General features: G+C 41.5%; 7 protein-coding genes across 7 annotated transcripts; 3 read left to right on the top strand and 4 right to left on the bottom strand.

The window, feature by feature from the left end:
- Positions 1 to 231: 231 nt before the first annotated feature.
- On the top strand, positions 232 to 3,474 carry I206_104108 (uncharacterized protein; the record flags this gene model as incomplete). The annotated part of the gene is made up of 8 exons (XM_019156051.1): positions 232 to 482; positions 544 to 569; positions 630 to 821; positions 891 to 921; positions 980 to 1,922; positions 1,977 to 2,144; positions 2,198 to 2,680; positions 2,731 to 3,474. The coding sequence occupies 8 exons, from the start codon at positions 232 to 234 to the stop codon at positions 3,472 to 3,474; spliced, it is 2,838 nt and encodes a 945-aa protein (XP_019011009.1).
- Positions 3,475 to 3,623: 149 nt separating this feature from the next.
- On the bottom strand, positions 3,624 to 5,745 carry I206_104109 (uncharacterized protein; the record flags this gene model as incomplete). The annotated part of the gene is made up of 3 exons (XM_019156050.1): positions 3,624 to 4,799; positions 4,857 to 4,911; positions 4,997 to 5,745. 3 exons carry the CDS (start codon positions 5,743 to 5,745, stop codon positions 3,624 to 3,626), a joined length of 1,980 nt encoding a protein of 659 aa, XP_019011008.1.
- A 367-nt stretch (positions 5,746 to 6,112) lies between these two features.
- On the bottom strand, positions 6,113 to 7,022 carry I206_104110 (uncharacterized protein; the record flags this gene model as incomplete). Its single annotated transcript, XM_070202901.1, has 8 exons — positions 6,113 to 6,171; positions 6,226 to 6,285; positions 6,388 to 6,412; positions 6,461 to 6,478; positions 6,538 to 6,547; positions 6,606 to 6,681; positions 6,741 to 6,793; positions 6,871 to 7,022. 8 exons carry the CDS (start codon positions 7,020 to 7,022, stop codon positions 6,113 to 6,115), a joined length of 453 nt encoding a protein of 150 aa, XP_070059002.1.
- Positions 7,023 to 9,458: 2,436 nt separating this feature from the next.
- Positions 9,459 to 12,480, top strand: I206_104111 (uncharacterized protein; the record flags this gene model as incomplete). The annotated part of the gene is made up of 4 exons (XM_019156048.1): positions 9,459 to 10,415; positions 10,467 to 11,267; positions 11,318 to 11,434; positions 11,494 to 12,480. The coding sequence occupies 4 exons, from the start codon at positions 9,459 to 9,461 to the stop codon at positions 12,478 to 12,480; spliced, it is 2,862 nt and encodes a 953-aa protein (XP_019011006.1).
- A 180-nt stretch (positions 12,481 to 12,660) lies between these two features.
- On the bottom strand, positions 12,661 to 15,217 carry I206_104112 (uncharacterized protein; the record flags this gene model as incomplete). Its single annotated transcript, XM_019156047.1, has 8 exons — positions 12,661 to 12,930; positions 13,027 to 13,335; positions 13,405 to 13,497; positions 13,557 to 13,645; positions 13,701 to 13,870; positions 13,933 to 14,320; positions 14,375 to 14,478; positions 14,529 to 15,217. 8 exons carry the CDS (start codon positions 15,215 to 15,217, stop codon positions 12,661 to 12,663), a joined length of 2,112 nt encoding a protein of 703 aa, XP_019011005.1.
- A 399-nt stretch (positions 15,218 to 15,616) lies between these two features.
- Positions 15,617 to 16,369, bottom strand: I206_104113 (uncharacterized protein; the record flags this gene model as incomplete). The annotated part of the gene is made up of 1 exon (XM_019156046.1): positions 15,617 to 16,369. The coding sequence occupies one exon, from the start codon at positions 16,367 to 16,369 to the stop codon at positions 15,617 to 15,619; it is 753 nt and encodes a 250-aa protein (XP_019011004.1).
- Positions 16,370 to 18,379: 2,010 nt separating this feature from the next.
- I206_104114 (uncharacterized protein) lies at positions 18,380 to 20,971 on the top strand (the record flags this gene model as incomplete). Its single annotated transcript, XM_019156045.1, has 7 exons — positions 18,380 to 18,453; positions 18,517 to 18,617; positions 18,671 to 18,755; positions 18,844 to 19,282; positions 19,336 to 19,407; positions 19,456 to 19,547; positions 19,594 to 20,971. 7 exons carry the CDS (start codon positions 18,380 to 18,382, stop codon positions 20,969 to 20,971), a joined length of 2,241 nt encoding a protein of 746 aa, XP_019011003.1.
- Between the last annotated feature and the right edge of the window lie 358 nt (positions 20,972 to 21,329).

Genomic DNA, 21,329 nt, shown 5'->3' on the forward strand with positions numbered 1-21,329 from the left:
GTGTCACGACGCCACGGATAGGGTTTTGACAGAAGTTAGTCATATTGAGGGAAATAAAATGAAGTTAAATGAAAATACCAAAACAAATTGAAATATAAGATAACGCGTTTGTGTAGTCACGCGCCAATATCAATTAATTAATTTTCAATTTCAAAACATCTTTTTCGCTTCATCTCATCATTGACATTATAGAACAAAATTGCACTCCAATACACATATTGTCGAGGCAGTATGATAGCTTCACCATCTATACCTTCGAGTAGTATTCACCCTCTTCTATTCACCACCAGCTCGACCTCAGACATCAGTACGATACCTACAGATGATCAAGATAAGACGCAACTAATTGACGGAGCAGAGAAAGGAAAGAAAAGAGAAAGCGAAAGCGACATTAGTAACAGTCAACAGACAAAGAAAGCTAGGCAGTCATTAGGTGATTCCAGCGAATCAGGGAAAAAGGACAAGCGCATCTATTGTCATATGTGAGTAAGCAAGGTCGTTTGATCGGCTGGGAGGTGAGCTGACAAGAAGAGACGAGTTCAGATGTAGGAGGATATGCGAACCTAATCGTAAGCTATATCGTCCACATTCATCAAGAAAGCAAGCTAACATTATTTGGATTTTTCTAGGTTACCTCAGATGCACGCAAGCCAAGGGGAATGCGCAAAAACAATGTCATCTATCATATTGCGACCGCGATCTGACTGTACGATATGGAATTCCCTCAGACCGGCTGAGCAGCATACGTGGGGACGAGTCGATGAAACAAGACTATAGCTGGAAATGTCCTTGTTGTAAAGATGACTGTCAGTCTTCTAATTGTACGTCGCAACGCTCAGCTTTGAAATTGTCCGAACCCCCCAGAATCGCTAATTTACCTTTTGGATCAGGTCGGAAAAAGAAAGGTCTAGATCCTATAGGGTGAGCCATATTCCTTTTCTGTGATATTTATCCTAGCTAATGACCCACCCATGTGCAGAAATCTATCCAAAGCAAAGAAGACTTCAGAGTTAGGGGGAAAAACCCTTCAAACTAATGGTCATCTCGCTACCCCTTCTACCTCAATTTCCCCCTCTAAAGATAGATCACCAACCAAGTCTGAATCCAACGCGGTCATGGACACAAGCTTAATTGACGTACAGGCTCACCAAGTCAAGAAGAAAAGGGGCAGACCATCCAAGGTCCATGCAGGAATAGAATTAGGCTTGACTGAAGTACAGATTCCGAAACCCAAGAAGAAGAGAGGTAGACCGTCTAAAGTCCACGCAAATTTAGATCCAACCTTACCTGCAGTGGAGACTTCTACACCGAAGAAGAAGAGGGGCAGACCTTCCAAAGCTGGTAAGGAGATAACGGAAGAGCAAAACCATAAGTCTGAAGAGCAGAACCATAAGTCTGAAGAGCAAAACCATAAGTCTGAGGAGCAAAACCACAAGTCTTCTTCAAGTTCGGATCTGTCTGCCATCACGCCCGAGCAACCTGTTCAACCGAAGAAAAGAGGAAGACCGTCTTTGGCCAGCAGTCAGAAGATTGCTACACCGAATGGGCGGAAAAGGGGTAGACCGCCGAAGGTCAATGATGGGCTGATGGCTGGATTTGCGCCATCTACGCCGAAGTTTTGGAAGCTGAAAGCGGAGTCTACAAATACCCCTAAATCAGCTATATCAGTAAAGATGAAGGCAAATGGTGAACCTAAGAAGAAGACTGGCCCTAAGCCTAAAAGCACACCTATCGTAGAAATAACCAAAACAAACAAGAAGTCGACTCAACAGGATGGCAAGTCTACGCCAAAAAGGGGCAGACCGGCTGCCAAGGACGGAGAGAAGATAGTAAAACCGAAGCCTGACATCATCCCTGAACCACCTGTATACCAGAAAGTGGATACTAAACTAGGCAGAGAGGAAGCCGAACAGAGGATTATGGTAAGCCTGCTGCCGCATCTGACGCATTACAGCATTACTGATCCTTTTAAATAGCTTCGAGAATACCTATTTAGGTTTAGGAGTGTACTGTCTTTTCCTGAACGAGCTTTGCCTCCCCTAGACGACTTCGAGAGGCCACTTACGGAATCAAGTGTGAGACTATTCGCTGGTGCCATGCTTGACGTGATCAAGGAGGAATTACAAAACAGTGAAGATGAAGAAGTGAGTCCATTATTGGCAAAATTGCATGTAGGCCGAGCTGACCAAGTTACCAGCTCAACAGCACGCTGTTCAATGTTCGGGAAGAGCTTCGATACTATGCTGACTTAGCACGCTTCCAAGCTATTTACAACCTACTCTCTGAGCCATTGAACCTTCGCCCTCCACCGCTCGTGATTGACCAACGAGCAGAAGCCAATGAATCTGCCTTGCGTGCTATCTTAGATTTAGATGAAAACCAACCGCCTCCCGCTTGGGCTGCAGAATATACAGCCGGACCGTCCAGACGTACAGGAGCATCTCGAATACCACCGCCACCCGAAGTCATACGCATGCTCTTAGCACTCGCTGACCGGACGTTGTCTACGCCTAAGATCAGGGGCGACATGGAGTCCTCCGTACCGGATATTGACGTCAGAAAAAAACATGCGAGTGCTGTCAAGTCAGAGGTCGCAACTATGGAGACCAAAAAGAAGAAACTGCAAGAGGCCAGACTGAAATGCAAGACTGCCAAGGAAACAAACGCGATCAAGGAGGAGGTGAGCATGGTTCACAACTGGCCTCGAGTGTAAATTGACAATGTGTATAGTACTCAAAAGACAAAAAGGAGCACGCGATGCGTCTCGCTATGATCGACGTCAACCTCGAGGCTCAACTGGCTCGTCGAGCACTTCGACATGAAGCTCTCGGCCAAGATCTAGACGGGAGAATTTACTATCTTTTAGCTCCTCGGGTAATCGAAGAAGAAGGCAGACCACCTTCAGGTTGGGCTTCCAGTCTACTAGTATGGGGAAAAGGCGTAGAAGGCAAATCCGAATCATCCGGATTGCCTGTTTCGGTCGAAAGATGGAGTCATTTTGGAAAAGCGAAAGAGTTGCAACTGCTCATCAAGTGGATTGAATGGAAATTTCAGAAACACTTGGAATCGATAAAACCCTCAAACTTGAAGACTCCCAAGAAAATCCCGACGACGCCTTTGGAGAACATGCTAGATTCGGCAACGATAACACCCGGTTCGAATATGAAGCAACAAACCCTCATTGAAGAAGTTATCCCTTCTTCCGCCAAAGAATCTTCCTCCACCGACCCTTTACACACACCCTTATCGACAGAAGCTGAAGCATTGACTCCTGACGCTTCTTCGACGTCTTCCGGTCTTACACCACCTCCTATCTCGAACAAAGATGGATTATTAGAACTGGTCAAGCCGAAAGACTACTTACCCTCTAGAGACACTATAGAGGAGAACGGGAAAAACCTAGTCTCGAAACTACAATTCGTGCTTAAATGGCTAGAAGTCTTAGAATGGCAAGGTTACGGTGAAATAGCATAATGCTCGTTTCACGAAGCAGCAGCTGTATGACATGCATGCTAGCTGTCGACACAGAGCTGAGAAATACAAATTCACACCAATTCCCGTATGATTCCAGTCGGTCTGATAACCTCGAGTCTTCGCGTCTACCGTTTTTTGGCTTGGCTCCGCTACTGATTGATCCACATCTTGAAGTCTTTGAAATACGTATACTGATCTTTTGGACTTGCCCAATCTTGAGTATGGCCACCAAAGAAGGTTGAGAAGAATAAGCCGATAAAACCGACTCCGCATCCGGATTGCGCTTGAACATTATTCTGCAAATCCTCCGGCGATTTCACTATTTGCCCTGGAGGTGATTTCAAAATGATAGGTTGCTGTGGTCGATCCCCACTAAATTGCATTAGAGCGGATTGCTCTGGTGGAGATTCGGATGATTGTTCGATCAGTATGGCTTTATATGATGGATCAACGGAGGGGGCGAGGCCAGAGATCGAAGCAGTGACTGTAATCGTGGCCGGTAGTTGAGTGTTGTTTTCGGTGACGTAAACGGTATCGGTAATTGCCAGTGGAGTTATCGTCACTGCGTTGGTAATAGTGCTGGTGGCGATCAAGGTGGTGGGAACTGTAATAAACTCGGTTGTTGGAGAAGCCGTAACGGTGGTGATTGAATCGGTTATAGGAATGGTTATCACCAAAGCATGTTCGGATACAGTTGTGTCATCACCTGAAGATGTCGAAATTGAGGCTTGATCGTCTCGCCTTTGTAGTTTGGATGTTGATGAAGAGATTTGACTGCTCGAAGCTGACGATGTGACGCTCGAAAACATCGAGCTCGTTGAAGATGTCATTGAAATATCTGTATTCGATGAGATGGAGTAAGAAGTGGCGTAAGCTCCGATGGGTGGTAAAGTGGAAGTAACAGTAACGGTCCCAATTATACTCGTACTCGTACTGGTTATAGCTTCTTCAGAGACTTGCCAATCTTCATCGACATAATTCATTGTTGAATTGGAATTGGTTATATCCTCACCCTGACCGAAATCAATAGTATTAATCATAGTTGATGAAGTATCATCTCCATTTTCACCTTGAATACAACTATCTCCATTCTCTCTATATCTTACATCACTAGCACTCATGACTAATTGACCGTTAACCCAAATGTTAAAGCCTCCATCGTTTTGACCAGGAGTATTTAACCAAACATCTTGACGAACCGTTGTCCAATCTCCTTTAGCAAATGTCCAAGCTCCTCTACCGATCGAAAGACCATACGCCGATTCACATATTGATTTAGGAGGCGTTTGACATAGTTCAGGAGTCTGTTTATCTTTTGGTACGTACTATTCACATATTCAAATATCAGCGTATAATTCTTTGGGTATCGAAATATTACTCACAAGGTATAATTCTCCTTGACCACCTGCTCGCCACATCAAACGAGTACTGAAACAACTATCAAGCGAATAAAAATTTATTAGCTTCAAAAATGTGTATTAATCATAAATCTGTTATGCAAAAAATGAGGTAAAAAATTTACTCTTCAGCTGCATTACCTCCTGAACAACCTTTATGACCACCATATAATCCTGGTAATTTACCACCTTTTACGAAATCAAAATCATTTGGAAAATATACACTATATTCCAAACTTGCATTTAAACTTTTTGTTAAATCAATTGGTGAAGCAAAGAATTCAGATCCACCTTGAGGTTTATTACCTGGATTTATTGATCCTTTTGGATATAAAATTTGTAAAGAATTTTTATTTTGATCCCATTCATCTGATTTAAAATTTCTTCCTCCTTCATCTTGATTTGAATTTGGATTTGATTTAATTGGAGATTCTTTTAAAATTGCTATATTTGATTTTCCAGCTGCATAAGTTGATACTTTAAATGATGACATATCTGAGAAATTAGGTGATAATGTCCAAGATGAAGTTGAACTCATAGAGTAATTATCATTTGATGTGTTTCCAGCTTCGATGAGAACAGGAACCATCGAAGGATCATTTGGTTGATTATCATTTTGAATAGGGGAAACGGTAGACAAAGCAGACCAGTCTGTCTCGGATAAACCCGAAGCTGTAGGACTGAGGCTAATAGAAGGAGTACCAGTCAGAATGTTGGAGATCGCTGAAGTGGTTGCAAAATCTGTTATAGCTGGATAAGGTACAAAAAGGGTAGGAAGGGTTGAAGTGGTGGTCTCAGATGGAAGTGGCGCAGCCGAAATCAAATGAGTGAGAAGTATCGACAGTGTCGTGAAGGTTTTCATGTTGGATGACATGATTGAAAGAGATATCCTAGCGATATTGAAATGAAAACAGCTTTTTCGTCGCACAGCGACTTTGGTAAATAGGATTAAGAACCGCCTCAAGAAAGGGGAAGTAGAAGAATTTTGTATTACATTTCGATGTTTCCTTTTGATTAGTGATCTTGATAATCTCTGGCTCTTGACGAAGTGAAAGATCAGGCCGGACATAATGACCGGCACAAGTCAGTCTGAGTCAGGAATGATAGTGACATATATACATCTCTAATGGAGCTAGGAAGTGGCTTAAATCAGTCCAGACAAGAATTAACACTTTCGCAATCTTCATCCACACCGCTGCACGATGTCAAACTTAGACATTCCAGCCACGCCCACGAGATGGTCAAGATTGTCCACCAGAAGGAATGGGTTTCATGTCGAATGTCACGAGGTTAAGGTTGTCTTCACAGATCATCAGCTTCTAGCGCATTTCGGTTATCATTTTGCTATACTCACATCCGACATAATCGCCTAGCCATCCTTCCTCAGCAGTATTGGGACCAATGTATCGGCTGCCTATATCAGCCTAATTAAAAATTCGCATAACTCACAACATGACTATATCATCAATTCAGCGTTGGAGAAATATAGATTCCTTACGAGGCGCAGGGTACTTACCATTTTCTAGCATTTTACCGTTCGGCTATATGTTTGTGTTATTATAGCTCATATTTTCAGAAATTCAACTCACCAGATGCATGTTGTAGTACTTTACCATAACGCCATCGATCAGCTTAAAGCTCATATTACCGACCGTAAGGGGCTTACCTTAATATTCCTTTCATTAACAGTAAATCAGCTATATTTATAGCAAGCATGTAAGTAGCTTGACTCACTCCTGAGGGGGATATCTTGATGCAGAGAACATTGACAATGTATCGACGTTTCTTCCGGTTTCGGGAAACCACCAAGCTATTGAACATGAAGTCAGGTATATCATACCAGGGTGTGTTCATGAGGATACGCCTCACTATTTCTGTACCAATAGCATTGCGAATGTTTACATCGATGAAGCAAAAAAGCGCTAAGTAAAGAAGCGAGTCAAGGTCACCAACCGGTAGAGATGACAAGGAAGTATCACAGGGTACGAGAGTCACTCACTGATAGTATATATCCCATTGTTCATCCATATTACCCACATCGGCAGCTATAGCTCGAGCATATTCTTGACGTTCGGGGGTCTGAGGAGGTAGAGTTTGATGATATCCATATTGACTACCTTGACCTCTTTTTTTCAACAGTTTTTTCATCATTTTGGCAGTTTTTGAATCCAATTAATATATGTTCGTTAAGATGATGAAGATATTTCCAAATTAGGAAGAACGTCAAAATTACAAATTATAGTTAGTATCATTATATAAGATTTGTTTCAGAGATGATTCGTCGAGGAAGAAAAATAAGGTGATGAGAGGGTGAAACGAAGAAGCACAATTCAAACGTCTTTCATTGTTCGGGGGTATCTAACCCTGTATGCTTCGCGAAACCGACTTTTGGGGCGAGCTGATCATACCGAACAGAAAAGAAAACGCACCTGATGGGATCATAGGGCGATCCGATATGCTAAGGAAGCAAGATACCATGGCATCATAGTCAGCCGAAGTGTCATCTTGTAGGGCAGGGAAAGTCGTCTTTGTGGATCCATCTTCAGGAGGATAATTAGATCCGAAAATCGATAATTGCAAAACGCCAAAAACACGAGTATGACGAAAAACACGCTTTTACTCACGCCTGATGGTGGACTATCTCCTTGATCACCTAATACCGGCATATATGATAATAACCCCGGTTGAGGAGGAGGTTCCTGTTGATTTTGATGATAGCCTCCACTTTGATGTGATGCTTGGCCACGATTATGATTTGACCTAAGCGATGAACACCATCAGCATAATATCGAAATTGCAAACGGTAGAGGGAAAATCATCTCAAGAAAATCTGTCTCCATGGTATCACAACACAGAGATTTTAGCGCAAAAACCTCAGGAGAATGATGGTACCTGTTTGAGAAAAGTCCGTAGCTTGTCCAAAGGAGGGTGAAAACGGAATCGAGGGTTTCGTGGCACAACAACAAAAATGATTGGGCGGAAAGATGAAGCTTTGTTTTATTCTACATTATTGTGAAGGAGAGAAATAGAAATCGCTGATATATATGCGACACACTCACCGGTTGAAGAATGGCATCCTGTTTTCTCGATATTTGAGGATTGCGCGCAGATCTGCGAGGTCTGGGAGAGCTGACAATCAGCAGTCGGGCAAGCTTGTTGGCGGCAATGAGACGCCTCTTGATGATTTTACACAGCTAGAGCAGTATCGTTTGTTTGACACGGTCTTGAAGTTTAATCAAGTTGGTAGAGCTAAGAGGATACTGTATCAGTTTAACAAGAATTTCAGACAGTTATATAGACCTTTTTCGAATCCGAAGGTGGTTGGTTATATATCAATATCATGTAGATCAGCGGCCTTCTTTTAGATGACCCCTGATCTTCTGCCATCCTTGTGAGTTCGGTTTTCAGTCTAGAAGCATTTCTTCCTTGCCCATGGAGAAACGGGAAGGGATATTGTTATTCTTACATCATGATAATCAGGAATCAGATTCGGTGCCCTATTTTCCCTTTGATCGGACCCATCAGGTCTAATCCATAGGGATAGAAGAGATACGTTCTGTAGATGTAGATGTGAGATCTCCTTTGAGTCGAGACGGAGCGCTGACATCATAAATGTGTCAAACAAAAACTTGTGAAAAGGGTCAAACTGATTGATCTTACGCCACCATCAGAAGAATGGAAGCCCTTGCGCATGTTTGTCGGGCTTACATAATCTTGAATTGACCGTTTAATGTTCTGCCAGGGTCCCTTCTCGTTTCTCTACGATGACGGGGAAAGTCAGAAGATTAATTTGAGTACATGATTCCTTGATTATTTTGCCAAAAATTAGTTGTTTCATCTTCAATCAAGCTATTGAGAGTTGGCCTGGATTTTTTTTGGAATACTGATGGGACAAGATGGCTTGATAGCATTACGCTCCAAGAGGGTTTTTGATCGGAGTTGCATTCGATCGAACAATTTTGATTAGCAAAAATGAAGTATACAAAAGATGTAGCTAGTATAAATATGCCATTTATCGGTGACGTAAACCTGTAAAGATCTAGCCGACAACAAAACGATATAGTGGTACCTTACGGACACCCATACACATACTAAGCTTGACTTCCAATTTCCAATCCCCCTCCTCCAGGAACTTGACCAAGTTGAATAGAATCAATATTCGAGTAGTTTTTTATGGAGGGAGAGTGGTGTAAAGGGCGGATTGTTTTATGCTCAGACATACGCCTTTATGTACGTGGATCTCTGGTACATGAGGCACCTTGATCGAGCAGGTCAATGTAAAGAAAGAAAGGAGAGAGACCAAGAGTATACCAGATTGAAAGCAGAAAGATTGATCGGAATGGGCAATTCGAGGAACAGGGTCGGGATTTGTTTGGGCGTGATAGAAGAACGGAATCAAATTCGATGAACTCGGCCAACACCGAGGCAAAAGGTTATTGAGTAACAAGCACATTCATGACGTTTTCAATTATACACCTTTGTAATTCGGTCAACTGAAAGCCTTGGATCATTGCTCATGTTCCGGGCAACGGGCTGACAATGCGGCAATTGCTTGGTCTTCTGATACTATGTGCTCTTTCACGAGTCATGGCGAGCCAGCAGCCGTCAAAAGCTTCTCCAGATTCGACACTTGGTGAACCAACAACGAGCGGCCTTCCGGATCCTTCTCCCCTTGCGACTTCTGTACCAGGTCATCATTCAGAAGTTGATACTGGCATTTCTTCAAGTAACATATGGACTCATCTGAGGCCCGCAGAAAACACTTGTGATGTTTCGCAGGCTAAAGATGAGGTTGATGTGCTCTTAAACGCAACGACGCTTGGAGATTCCGTTTTGAGCACTTCCGTCGATTCCGCTCCAGCCAAATCTACCGAGTCTTCAGAAACATTTATAAGCTTCGAAGATTGGAAAAGGATCAAACAAGCGGAAGAAGAAGCGCGGGAAGACGAGGACGAGGAAGTTGCCGCTGCCGCTGCAAGTTCTTCGGAGCTTCAGCAATCATCAACAACTTTAGAAAACGCTCAACTCCCTACAGATGTAGTGTCTAACCAAACAGACAACAAAAATGCCTCCAACATCTCAAATACGAGTGCCCAATCTACTGTACAATCGAAAGGTAAGACTGAAAACTCCACAAGCAGTCGGAGATCATCAGAACAACCTTCGGCATCACCTCCGCCCATCTCGCACCATAATCGATATAATTACGCTTCACCAGATTGTTCAGCTCGTATACACTCATCTTCACCTCAAACTCAACATGCCTCATCCCTTCTTCACAAGTCAAGAGATAGATACATGTTAACACCTTGTAAAGCCAAAGAGCATTGGGTAGTAGTTGAATTGTGTGACGAAATAAGGATTGAGGCTGTGGAAATAGCTATTTGGGAATTCTTTAGTGGAGTCGTTAGAGATGTGAGAATCAGTATAGGTGGAGAAGATGATGAGGAATATGAAGATGACCCTGCAGATGATGTGACTGGACGAAGTGTTAAATGGAAGGAAGTCGCTTCTTTTGTCGGAAAAAATGTCAGAGGGGTCCAGGTAAGCACGGTGCAGCCACGCAAAACACGACTTGGCTAAAAGAAGAGATAGACATTCACATTATCTCAACCTACTTCATTCCATCGATTTATTCGACTTGATTTTCCGTCATATTATGGATCAGAATACTATTGCCCCGTTTCTCAGCTGAAAGTCTTCGGTATGAACCAAATGGAGGCGTTCAAATGGGAACAAAAGCGTATCAACGCCGCGTCCAAGGGCAAGAATGAAGCCAAGGAAAAAGAAGCCGAAGAGCGACGAGCCAAAGAGAGAGCGGAAAAGGAGCAAAGGGAAAAGGATGAGAAAGAGAAACAGCAAGAAAGGGAGAAGGAATTAGATGCTTTAGAGAAATTGCTTCACGAGCAAGCCGGCCGAAAAGTTCCAGATATTTTGACGGAAACTGCTATCCTGTCCAAATTGCAGACAACGCCTCAGGTCACATCCTCCGATATCAGGTCTACCAGTTCATCCAACGTTGATGCCAGTATCCCAAAGTCTTCGGCTTCCTCAATCAATGTATCCCAGATTCCGGCTTCGAGCCCGAGTCTCGACAATGTCAGCAGCGAACCGACTCAGACGGCCCAGGTCACCTCAAAGACGTCCACAGATTATTCCAGTCAGGCCTCCTCCTCCTCCTCGTCGACCTATGCGAGAAGCTCACCGCCACGTACGGATTCATCCGAGTCCATCTACGCATTCATCATCCGTCGTCTTAACGATCTTGAGGGCAATTCCACTCTTGTGGCACGATACATAGAAGAACAAGCGAAAGTCATGCGTCACATGCTGACCCGTGTGGAGAAGGGGTGGGACGGATGGAAAGGCGAAGATCGAGGGCGATGGGAGCAGGAGGTGAGTTGGGTATGCCTTAGATTAATGGCATAGACTGATATGTTCATTAGCGGATGAGGCAGGAAGATAGGCTGGGCAAAGTTATCTCTCAGCTCGAGCAGCAAAGGTCAGCTTTTGAAGAGGAACGAAGGACTTTGCAGTCTCAAATGCGCGGTCTGGCTGAAGAGGTATGTCGTTCTCTTGAAACAATACAAAATATTAAGCTAAGCTGACTACAAAAAATTAGCTCGGTTACGAACGTCGTCGAGGCCTGGCTCAAATGTTTGTCATGTTTATTATAATCTTTCTCGGCTTTATCAGTCGAAGCTCGACCATAGATGCTGTTTTGAAACCCCTACTTGCCGAAGCGAAACGTAGAAGAAGTATTTACGGTGGTAAGAGTTTCTCAGGTCCTTTGACCGGATTAAGGATCGACATGGGCGAAGGGCGACCTCCAGCTGTTATAGGTCAAGGTCGACCGAAAAATTTATCAGACTTTAATGATGATTTAATTCCTCAAGTGGATTCTCCAACTTCATCAACACTTACGCCTATCTCTACCAAATCTTACTCGCGATCTTTAGGTAAAAATAATTCAATTAAAAGATCAGGTACACCTAGACAAAGAAAATTACCACCTGGAGTCAATACTAATTTTAGATCTATATCTTCAACCGATTATTTGCCAATAAACTCATCAACATATACTAATACGTCTGAATCAGGTATGATTAGTCCAGAACCTAGAGGATCTTTAAGTTCATCTCTAAGTAAACCAAATGGTGGACCCTTAAAAAAATTATCAAGAACAAGTCATTTACATATTTTAGATTCTAATCTTAACAAATTAAAATCTAAATCACCAAGATCGATAAATAATTCAACTATGACTTCACCTGTTAATGGTAATTCACCTTCAAGTAAAGAGGATGATTCAAAAACTCCTAAAAAATTCAAATTGAATCAACAATTTCAAAATAATAACCATATGTTATCCGATTTAATTGTTGGCGGAATTTCTCCATTTACTGTACAACCAAGTTCAATTCCAGATCAAATTAATTTAGATGATGGACCAAGTGATTGGGGTACAGATGTAGAAACTGAAACAAGTGTTTCGGAAATTGAAAATGAAATTGAAAATGTAGACGATAAAAGTCATGAAGAAGAAGAAGAAGAAGGTACAAATGAAATGATCAAGAAAGAGTTATCAGAAATTTGGAATAATCCGTAATAGTCCGTCAATTGCAACAACAACAATAACAATAACTAATTAAGTAGTGATATCATACCTTGCACAATTATACCATTTATTCTGGATATTATACAGTGTTGTAATTTTATGCATATATTTATAATACTCCCAAAAAATCTATATTTATTATGGTTTTCATGAAATATACATGATTTATATTCAAAGTCTATATATTTCACCTACATCATCAGCTCCATTAACTTTCATTGCTACGTATCTATAAATTGCTGTACCAAGAGCAGCGAATAAAAAAGTGACATCAAAAAGTCTACCAAATACTCTAAAATCAGGTAATGTTGATAAAAGGGAATGATCAGTTTGAGAATTATCAAAATGTATTGAATGATCAATAGAATTTTCAGGTAATTCAATCGGTGCAGGTGGTAATGATGTTCTTAATTGAACAAGAAGTGAAATTACATATGTAGCCTATAATTAAAATATTAAATTAATATTCTCTTTTTTCATTTTTTTTTTTGAGATTGATTGATTATACCTCACACAAAAAGAAGGGAAAGTACTTACGAAAAGTTGACCTAAGCTCAATAACAAAAATCCAGCTCCAACAGTTTTACTTGTTAATCTTAAAACTTTATTTAAACTTCTCATTACTTGAGCTAAACTTGACATAATTAAAACACCAGTTAAAATTATTGATATTGATCTACTCCATGAAGGTACATCTATATCAATTGATCCTGCAGGTAGTTTTGAAATGGCTAATGCTAATAAAAATGATATCCAATCACCATTGGTATTACCTTTACCTTCTTGAGGAGTATCTGAAGAGGCCTGAGATCTGGTAAGTGGAGCAAAAAATAAAGATGGTAGACACTATTATTAATGTGTAGATCAGTTGGATAAAACTTATAATCTTGTTTACAAATAGTAAGGAGGACTGACCATGAGCAGACGTGCCGCGCAGTAGATAGCAAATACGTATCCAAATAAATTATATAATTGTCCACGAAATGTTTGACCGAAATCTTGGTGTTTCTGAAATAACCTCAATTAGCTATACTCTGATTTAAAGCTTGAGATCATAAATCTCTTACCTTACGAAGTTTCATAGCTTTCAGAGATCTTGATACTTGATGCTCCATAGTTTTTAATCCACTTAGTTCCGCTTGAAGCGAGATAGCCTCTAAATATACCCATAAAATCAGCTATGTTTTTCCTTAAATTACAAATCAGCTCACCTTGGTTCTGACTTCCAAACATTCTGCCCATCCATCCTCCTCGAGCGGGAGTACTAGTCCCACTAACAGCATCTACTCGAGAAATCTCCTCCTTCTTGTTAACAAGATCATGGCGTACTCTATATAACGATCTCTCAGCTTGAAGTATATCATTATCGGTCAGGGATCGACTGTTGATGCCAGAAGCTTGTAAGCTAAACCATAGCTCAATTCGGGAAGTGACATTGCTCACCTGCCCGCCCCTATCGAATGCTCAAAAAAGTTCCAGGCCGTCCTGACAGCTCCGAATCCTGAAAGACTACCCAAGACTAGTACACCTAATACCACTACCCTTCCTAAGCTAGGTGCAAGCCAACCACCTTCTTCCCAACCTTCCGGACCCGAAGTTGACCATTGAACGATGGCTTCGTCGATTGTCGATGCAGTTGAGGCAGGGTCGTCAACCTCAAGGACAGGCGTAGGAAGTGATGGAGCAGGACTGATTGGTATAGCTGTAATATACGGCGGTATACGAGTGAAGAGGAAAATATAAAGAGTGAATGGAATGAGGGATATTAGGAACCGTGAAGTGAACGATATTGATGTTGATTTTGAGGGCGTTGTTGATGCCGATGATGGATCTGTACAGAAGAATCAGCTTTTGCAGGAGTTGCTAATATCAGAAAGTTCTTTACCTCTTGATCTATATGTTAGAAGAAGACATTGAACTAGAGGTACAACCAATAATACAATGCCTAAGATAACATGCAACGATATGGAGAAGTTCACTCTCCGAGATCTACATTTTCGTCAGCTACGTAACTTTAAGTATTAAAATACCTGACTCACCTAGAGTGAAGTATCCCAACAGCATGGAAAATTACCAATGTAAGTAAATTACAACCTTCCGCAAAGCAAATTCCAAACAATACTCTGGAAAATCGATGTAAACCCCTAGTAGCTTTCTTAGTTGATTTGGTACCTTGAGAATGACTTTGTCTTGAGGTTCCATGACTCAATTGAAGAACTTTCTTAGATACACTTGAACCAGCTTCTTTCAACTTTTGACCTAATTGTTGAAGCTCTATATTGTCATCACGAGGTATAGAAGGTAAATTTGATGGAGGAGTTGAAGGTCCAGGTGAAGAAGCATAAGGACCTAGATAAGGTTCAGCTCTTGGGAAATAATCTTTCCCACCACCAGGTAAAGAAGAATCCTTCCGTATAGGTGAACCAGGATAAGATGATGTAGGTGTAATTCCACCTAATAAAGCTTCATCTTCTGTATCTAAATCTAAATCTGATTCTACGGTACTTTCTCTTCTAATATTATTTGATGATGAAGTGGAAGGTAAGAGTTGTTCAGGCTGAGAAATATTTCGTAAACGAGGATTTACTGCTGCTAATAAGAAACGACGTGATAGGAAAAAGTAAATTACTCGTAGGACGAGCAAAACGAGAGTGTCAAGAAGGATGGGAGAGGTAGTCGATGATGCGAGTGGGGCAGTTATTGGAGCTGGGGTTGCTTCACCTTCCATCTTTTCGCAAGATATTCGATTGATACTAGAATCAGGCGATTTTAAATGCTATGTCGTGGTGACATCTTATGGCATGTCGTGTCCTTGAGGTGAAACGACATATAGATGCAAATGAGAATGGAACTGTGAAATATTAGGTCGAAGAGATGGTGAATGGTGAGTCTCCCATGTTAACGATTCCCGCCGGGAACTTAGATACGACGCGATTAATTACCCTGAATCAGCTGAGAGTAAACAAACAAATATTATTATATGCTGCGTACGTTATCATTTACATCTGATTTCTACTAAGTCAATCCATCTATTTACTATGCACAAACTACAATCCGGACAAAAAGGACACATCCCTATCTGCAACCGAACAACAATCACCTGTGCCTTACTTTTACGCTATACCGACTACGATGTCCGTGTTCTAGGGACAGCTTGTAACCATTGGCCTTGTTTTGTCGATTCATATCCTTGCATTTGAGAAGATTTAAGAGTACCGGTAGCTTTACAATTCTTGATACTGCTTCCTCCAAAGGCTCCTAGAGATGAAGAGTAACCACTCGAAGCTTTATTTGTAGAGGCTGTTATATATATAGGGGAAGATACATCATTGATGGTAGTCGTCACAGTGATCAAGTGACTTCTTGTGATTGTTATATTTGGGGAGTTGTATGGAAGTGATGATTGTTGCGCGACAGCAGAAAATGTTGATGATTCGTCTTCAGAAGACGGAACAACCTTGCTCGAAGTTGATCCTGAATCCAATCCGGCTGAATTGACAAATGCCTCGGACGTGGTAGTGCTTGTCCCTTGCGCTAGACTATCTGACGTGGTTGCTGACTCGATGGCATTTGTTGCTTCTGATGTTGTCCATGTTTTTGACTCGCTATTTGAAATTGATTGAGTGGTTGTGCTCTCGGAGTTATTTAGGCTTTCCGCGTAATTCATACTTGATGTAATACGATTATTCTGAGTGCTAGTCGATTTACTACATTTGGTTGTAGATGAGACGGTTGAAGAGGATTGGGTAAAAGTAGGGAGACTGTCATTCCTTGATTCCTCATTCGTGACGGTGTAACTTTTGTTGTTTGTGGTTGTATCGGTTGTTGTCGGTGGTAGGTTCGAGATGTACACAGGTGGATTGACGGCCGAGCTACTCATTGTGGTAGTAGAATGGCGCCGGCTGCAAGAACAGGATTTCGATGTAGCTACATGAGCAGTATTATCATTCACTGACATTCTCGGTGCCAGATGAATCGACATTGCTCTGTCAATTGCTGACGGTATTGAAGTAATAGTCACTCCAGGAGTAGAGCATATCACTAAGCGGAAAGTGGAAAATAATCCGAGAGTTGAGAAGAGCGACAGATTAGGGGCCTTCATAATGAATTATTCGTCTATAATATTTTCGAAATTCCGAACAAACTTCAAACTTATATTTTTATAGTTGTATTTCAGCGACTATATCTTTAATCTGATTTGTCTTCTTGTTTGCTCACTTTGCAGACATGGTGGAAGTATAGACAGTCTAGAGATAGGTCGTAGATACCACCAGACGTGTTGCTGTACCATACTGTTGAACGATTGTGAAACAATAAAGATAGGCACTTTTGATATCACCCTTATTGTCAAATGGTCCTTTCTTGAAGATACAAGGGAGGCACATTTGTAATTTGTAATATAATCCTCGTGTTAACTACATATCACCGAGCATGGAAAGACCTTGATAAGATCCGGAACAGAACAACTTGAGAATGTTGAACTGCTCTACAACAGGCAGGCATTGAGGTGATCTTATCCACGCATAACTGTCATTTCAATGTAGAACAATCCTGTCTCGCCAGGAACGGAGTTATCGTTTCCTATATTCCGCGGGGCTGTGTTTCAGGTGCCGGTTAAGCGTTACGTTACCATTCGGATAGGAATTAAACGATCAACTGAAACACAGGCTATAGATGTTTCTTACAAACAAAGAATCCGAAATTCATTTTAGAACAAACACAAACTCCTTTAATCATTCACCAGTTCATAATTTGCACGTTTCGTTAGAACGTTTAACCATCGCATTATTCTTGCCATGTTCAGATGGAATTATATCCATACTTACGTATGCATGATTCCGCGTATTTCATAATATTATTTTTTGCTCTACTTGTTATTATGTTATTCGTACGATATAAATCTTGTCATCTACATTTCCTTGCCAAGCCACGCGAATAGTGTTCTATAATCAACTTACGATGATCATCGACCGATCAGTGGCAACTTTACAAACAGACAATTGGTTAGATTATAACAAAGTAGATGGTTTGATAATTAGTATATCAATCATTGAAAAACCCGCTAAACAGGACTGTGCGTAATTGATACCCTTGATCACAGACCTTACTATTTCTTTTTCCTTTCATGAACGTTTCGATAGTATTTTTAGTTTAATCATCTTGCTATTCATCAGTTCGTTTCGTTTGTTTTTCAATCATTTCCATCCATTTGTCTTGATTTCTATTTTTTGTCTCACTCCACTTATACTTGACTTATCCAATCGAACTTGTCCGTTAGTTAGTCCATTTAATGAAAAGCCCTTCTGTATGATCACCCTTAGCTTGGCTGAAACAGCGACGCAAGACGCTATCCAACTTTCACACGTTACGAATTACTTTCAGCCATCACCATCCTCATCAACTTCTTTTGTCGCTCACTCAGTCGCACGAAATACTGTAGCTTATAGGACCCGGTAAATTAAGGATTTTATTGAATCGATCATCACCTCTCGCACCCTAATCCTCATAACGAACTTCCTTATGTCAATCATTTAATTGGATCACAAGTAACAGCCCTTCAACGTGTATCGGTCATCGGCTCTCCCACTATAATCACACAACGTTGTACACTGCACCCATCAACCAATCATAGAATTACCACAACACCGCAACATATAGATTATTCAATAGATTCGGGAATTTGGAATCGCTCTAATCAGCATAGGAAATAAACATAATCGGTTCCTTCAATTCGCAATTACCCGTTCGTTATATCCTTTGTCCTTCCTTCTCACCACGTCTACCCTTTTGGCCGAAACAAAACATCCTCGCCGACCTCCCGACGTATTTACTCTCTTTTCATATTTAGCCTTTCCTAAACGCAAAAATTGACAAATTGTGAGAAAGAGCCATGGCAGACGCTGCCAAGTTCGGAAATGCAGTAGAATTCGATGTTGATCTGCATTCGATATATGCAGCCTATCTGTTAGTGTACTGTATCTGGTAACTTCATATGAAAACATGCTGAGCATATCACTCCAACTATAGAGGGTTATTCGAATCATCAAATACCGATTGGTGGGATAAGTCATGGGGAGGCTACTTTACTACATTCAACGACTTTCTAGGCTTCGGTTGGGAGGTTATGGGTGAGTAATCGATAGGTCTCAAAGAACAAAGGCTGATTGATATGGATGATCAGTGATCGTAAATAGTAATACCGGCAAACCACATATATCTGTGAGGCGGGAACAGATCTCACTCTTTGCAAAGATGATACGGACGCGGTAAGCCACTCGCCTTACTCACTTACTCATATTGTGACTCTATTCCTCACGACGACGAAAGGACCCAGCTAAGAGCTTTGATTCGCAGTTTTGGAGAATCATTGCCCAAGGATCCACCTACCACACTTCCTCTTGAACCTGTACCTACTCGTAATCTCTCACTACGCCGCCTTATCACTATTAGAGATTTGACATCGTATCGAAAATTGGCGCAGACACTTCCTGCAGCTGAGCTATCGTACCTCCGCACAAGGGTCAAAGCCGGTGAAGTCGAGGTGGCGGAACAGCTCTTTTACGCGGGTGGTGGTAGCGGTGAGCGGACTTCGGGAGGAGTTGGAGTAAGGGATAATGGAGTGGGATATACATTCGCATGCGTCAAGACCACATGGTGGGAAAAGGGTGGCGCACCGTATGGGCTGGTTCCAGGTGTTGGAAGGACTCAAGCAGCGAAAGGTGGCCAGAATGGCAAGGGTCTGATCCTGGAGATCGGGGTAGCAACGCTTAGGTGTGCAAATCTGCGTGCTGTAGTGAGTGATTGCCAGTGTTAGGCGGGAATGATGCTGATTGGAATTCTTCTTAGAATGTATGGCCTCCAATACCGGACGAAAACTACAGGAAGTCTCATTACATCGTTGAGGAATGGGTGGACAAGGTCAGTCATCGTCGGTCATTACGAGACCTAAAGCTGACGTCCATGTAGCGAGCCAATGTCAATCCACCAAATTACCCCCGAGCCTATGCCTTCGGTAATAGTAGATTTGTAGCTGAGAAAGATATAGAAAAGATCCTCGAGTAAGGCAGCCAGGCACGTGTAAATTACCAAGCTGATATCATACAGCGCGAATGTGGGCGCTCTAGCGTCCCAAGAAGCGGATAGTCAACCCAATACCCTGATCCTTTTGACACTTGGCGATGCGCCACCTCTGCCCATACCAGCTTCCTCCACTTTACCTCCCAACATTCTTCACCTGGATGTGCTAGCTTTGGAGCTTAATTTGCTACGTCGAGCTCAGCAACAAGGCGTTCCAGGAATACCAGATCGACATGTTCCTCTCAACTCGCTCGGTTCCCTCCTTCAAACGCTTCAGATACCTATCGTACCTTTTGCTCCGCTCGGCAATGCAGGCAATGATGCCTACTACACATTGCTTGCTTTCCAGAAGCTTATGATGGGCGAAACTCGACTACCTGAGATGCTGTTCCAACAACCGGAACCTTACATAAACGGGATGTCGTACCCTTCTTATTCGCCATTTCCGACTTCTGGCAGTATGAATTTTGGCCAATACTCGCCTCTGCCTATGCCGGTCATGCCTGCTGCTGGCAAGAGTAGACGAGATTCGAGCTCGAGTCCCCGTCGGAACGATTTCGCACCTCCTTCATTCCCTTCTTCTCCCTCTAGCACATATGCTAGAAGAGCAACCGATACATCTCGACCTCGACCTGCATCTATGGGAGACTCTCTCCCAGCCGCTGCCATGACTAGGCCACGTACGCCTGACAACCAACAGTCTCATACTGGATCAGCACCTAACACCGGCAGGGCACAACGAAAGTCAATGACCAGATCTCAAACTGTATTTTGGGACGAATCAGCTTATGCACAATCACCTCCCCTCGAGGGATTGGCCGATTCAAGAGAAAGGAATGGAAGTAGAGTATTCATTAAACCTAATGTGACTGGGAATTCATCTGGCTCAGAAGGGCTTGGACAAAGAGGTAGAAGTTACAATAATTCTATGACACAATTACCTCCTTCAGCACTTAGAAGTGGAATGACCCCTTCAGGAAGTTCAAGATCTATTTCATGGGAAGGTGGTGGTAGAAATACAGGAGATGGATCAAGAGCATCAAGTATAAATGGTTTACCTTTAAATTCTTCCAATTCGAAAAGTCAATTATCTGGAATAAGAGCATCAACTAGTTCTTCAACAAATTTAGCTAGACCTAAACAACTTGAAAGAGGTGGATCTGAAGGAACTTCAAGCTCAACTAAAATAAGTATAGAATCTAGTGCTGGAAATAAATTAAAAGTGACACAATCACATAATAATAATGTTAACGATATTGGTAAAAAAGTATCAAAATCTAAAGAAGAAGAAAAAGAAAAAGAACAAGAAAAGAAAGTTAAAGAAAAATTAGGAAAAACTAAGATGAAATCTGAAAAGAGCGTTAAAGATTTAGCAGGTGCATTGGCTAGATTTTGGGTGGGTTAATTTGGATAAATTTGGATAAATTTGGATTGATTTCATAAATTATTTTAATCAAAAATGTGATGAGATTGGACATTTCATTTTTACCATAACTTAAAAAGTTCCTTTGATCTGAATCATGTGTTTCTGTATTTTCGAATTCGTAGGGAATTTGAAAATGCGTTATCGTTTAAATGATATTGATTATGATAATGTTAATATATTATTTATGCGTTAGACAATCATTACATACATTTCTGTGAACTTTGTGTTCGAAAGAAATTCGTTCACGTTAGTATGATTTTTTTATTTTTTTAAATTTGCATGTAACTTTTATACATAATAATAAATCAATTACTAGTTAAAAAAAAGTCATACTTTG

The sequence above is a fragment of the Kwoniella pini genome, chromosome 5, assembly GCF_000512605.2.
Source record: "Kwoniella pini CBS 10737 chromosome 5, complete sequence".
In the NCBI taxonomy this organism is placed as follows: Eukaryota; Fungi; Basidiomycota; class Tremellomycetes; order Tremellales; family Cryptococcaceae; genus Kwoniella; species Kwoniella pini.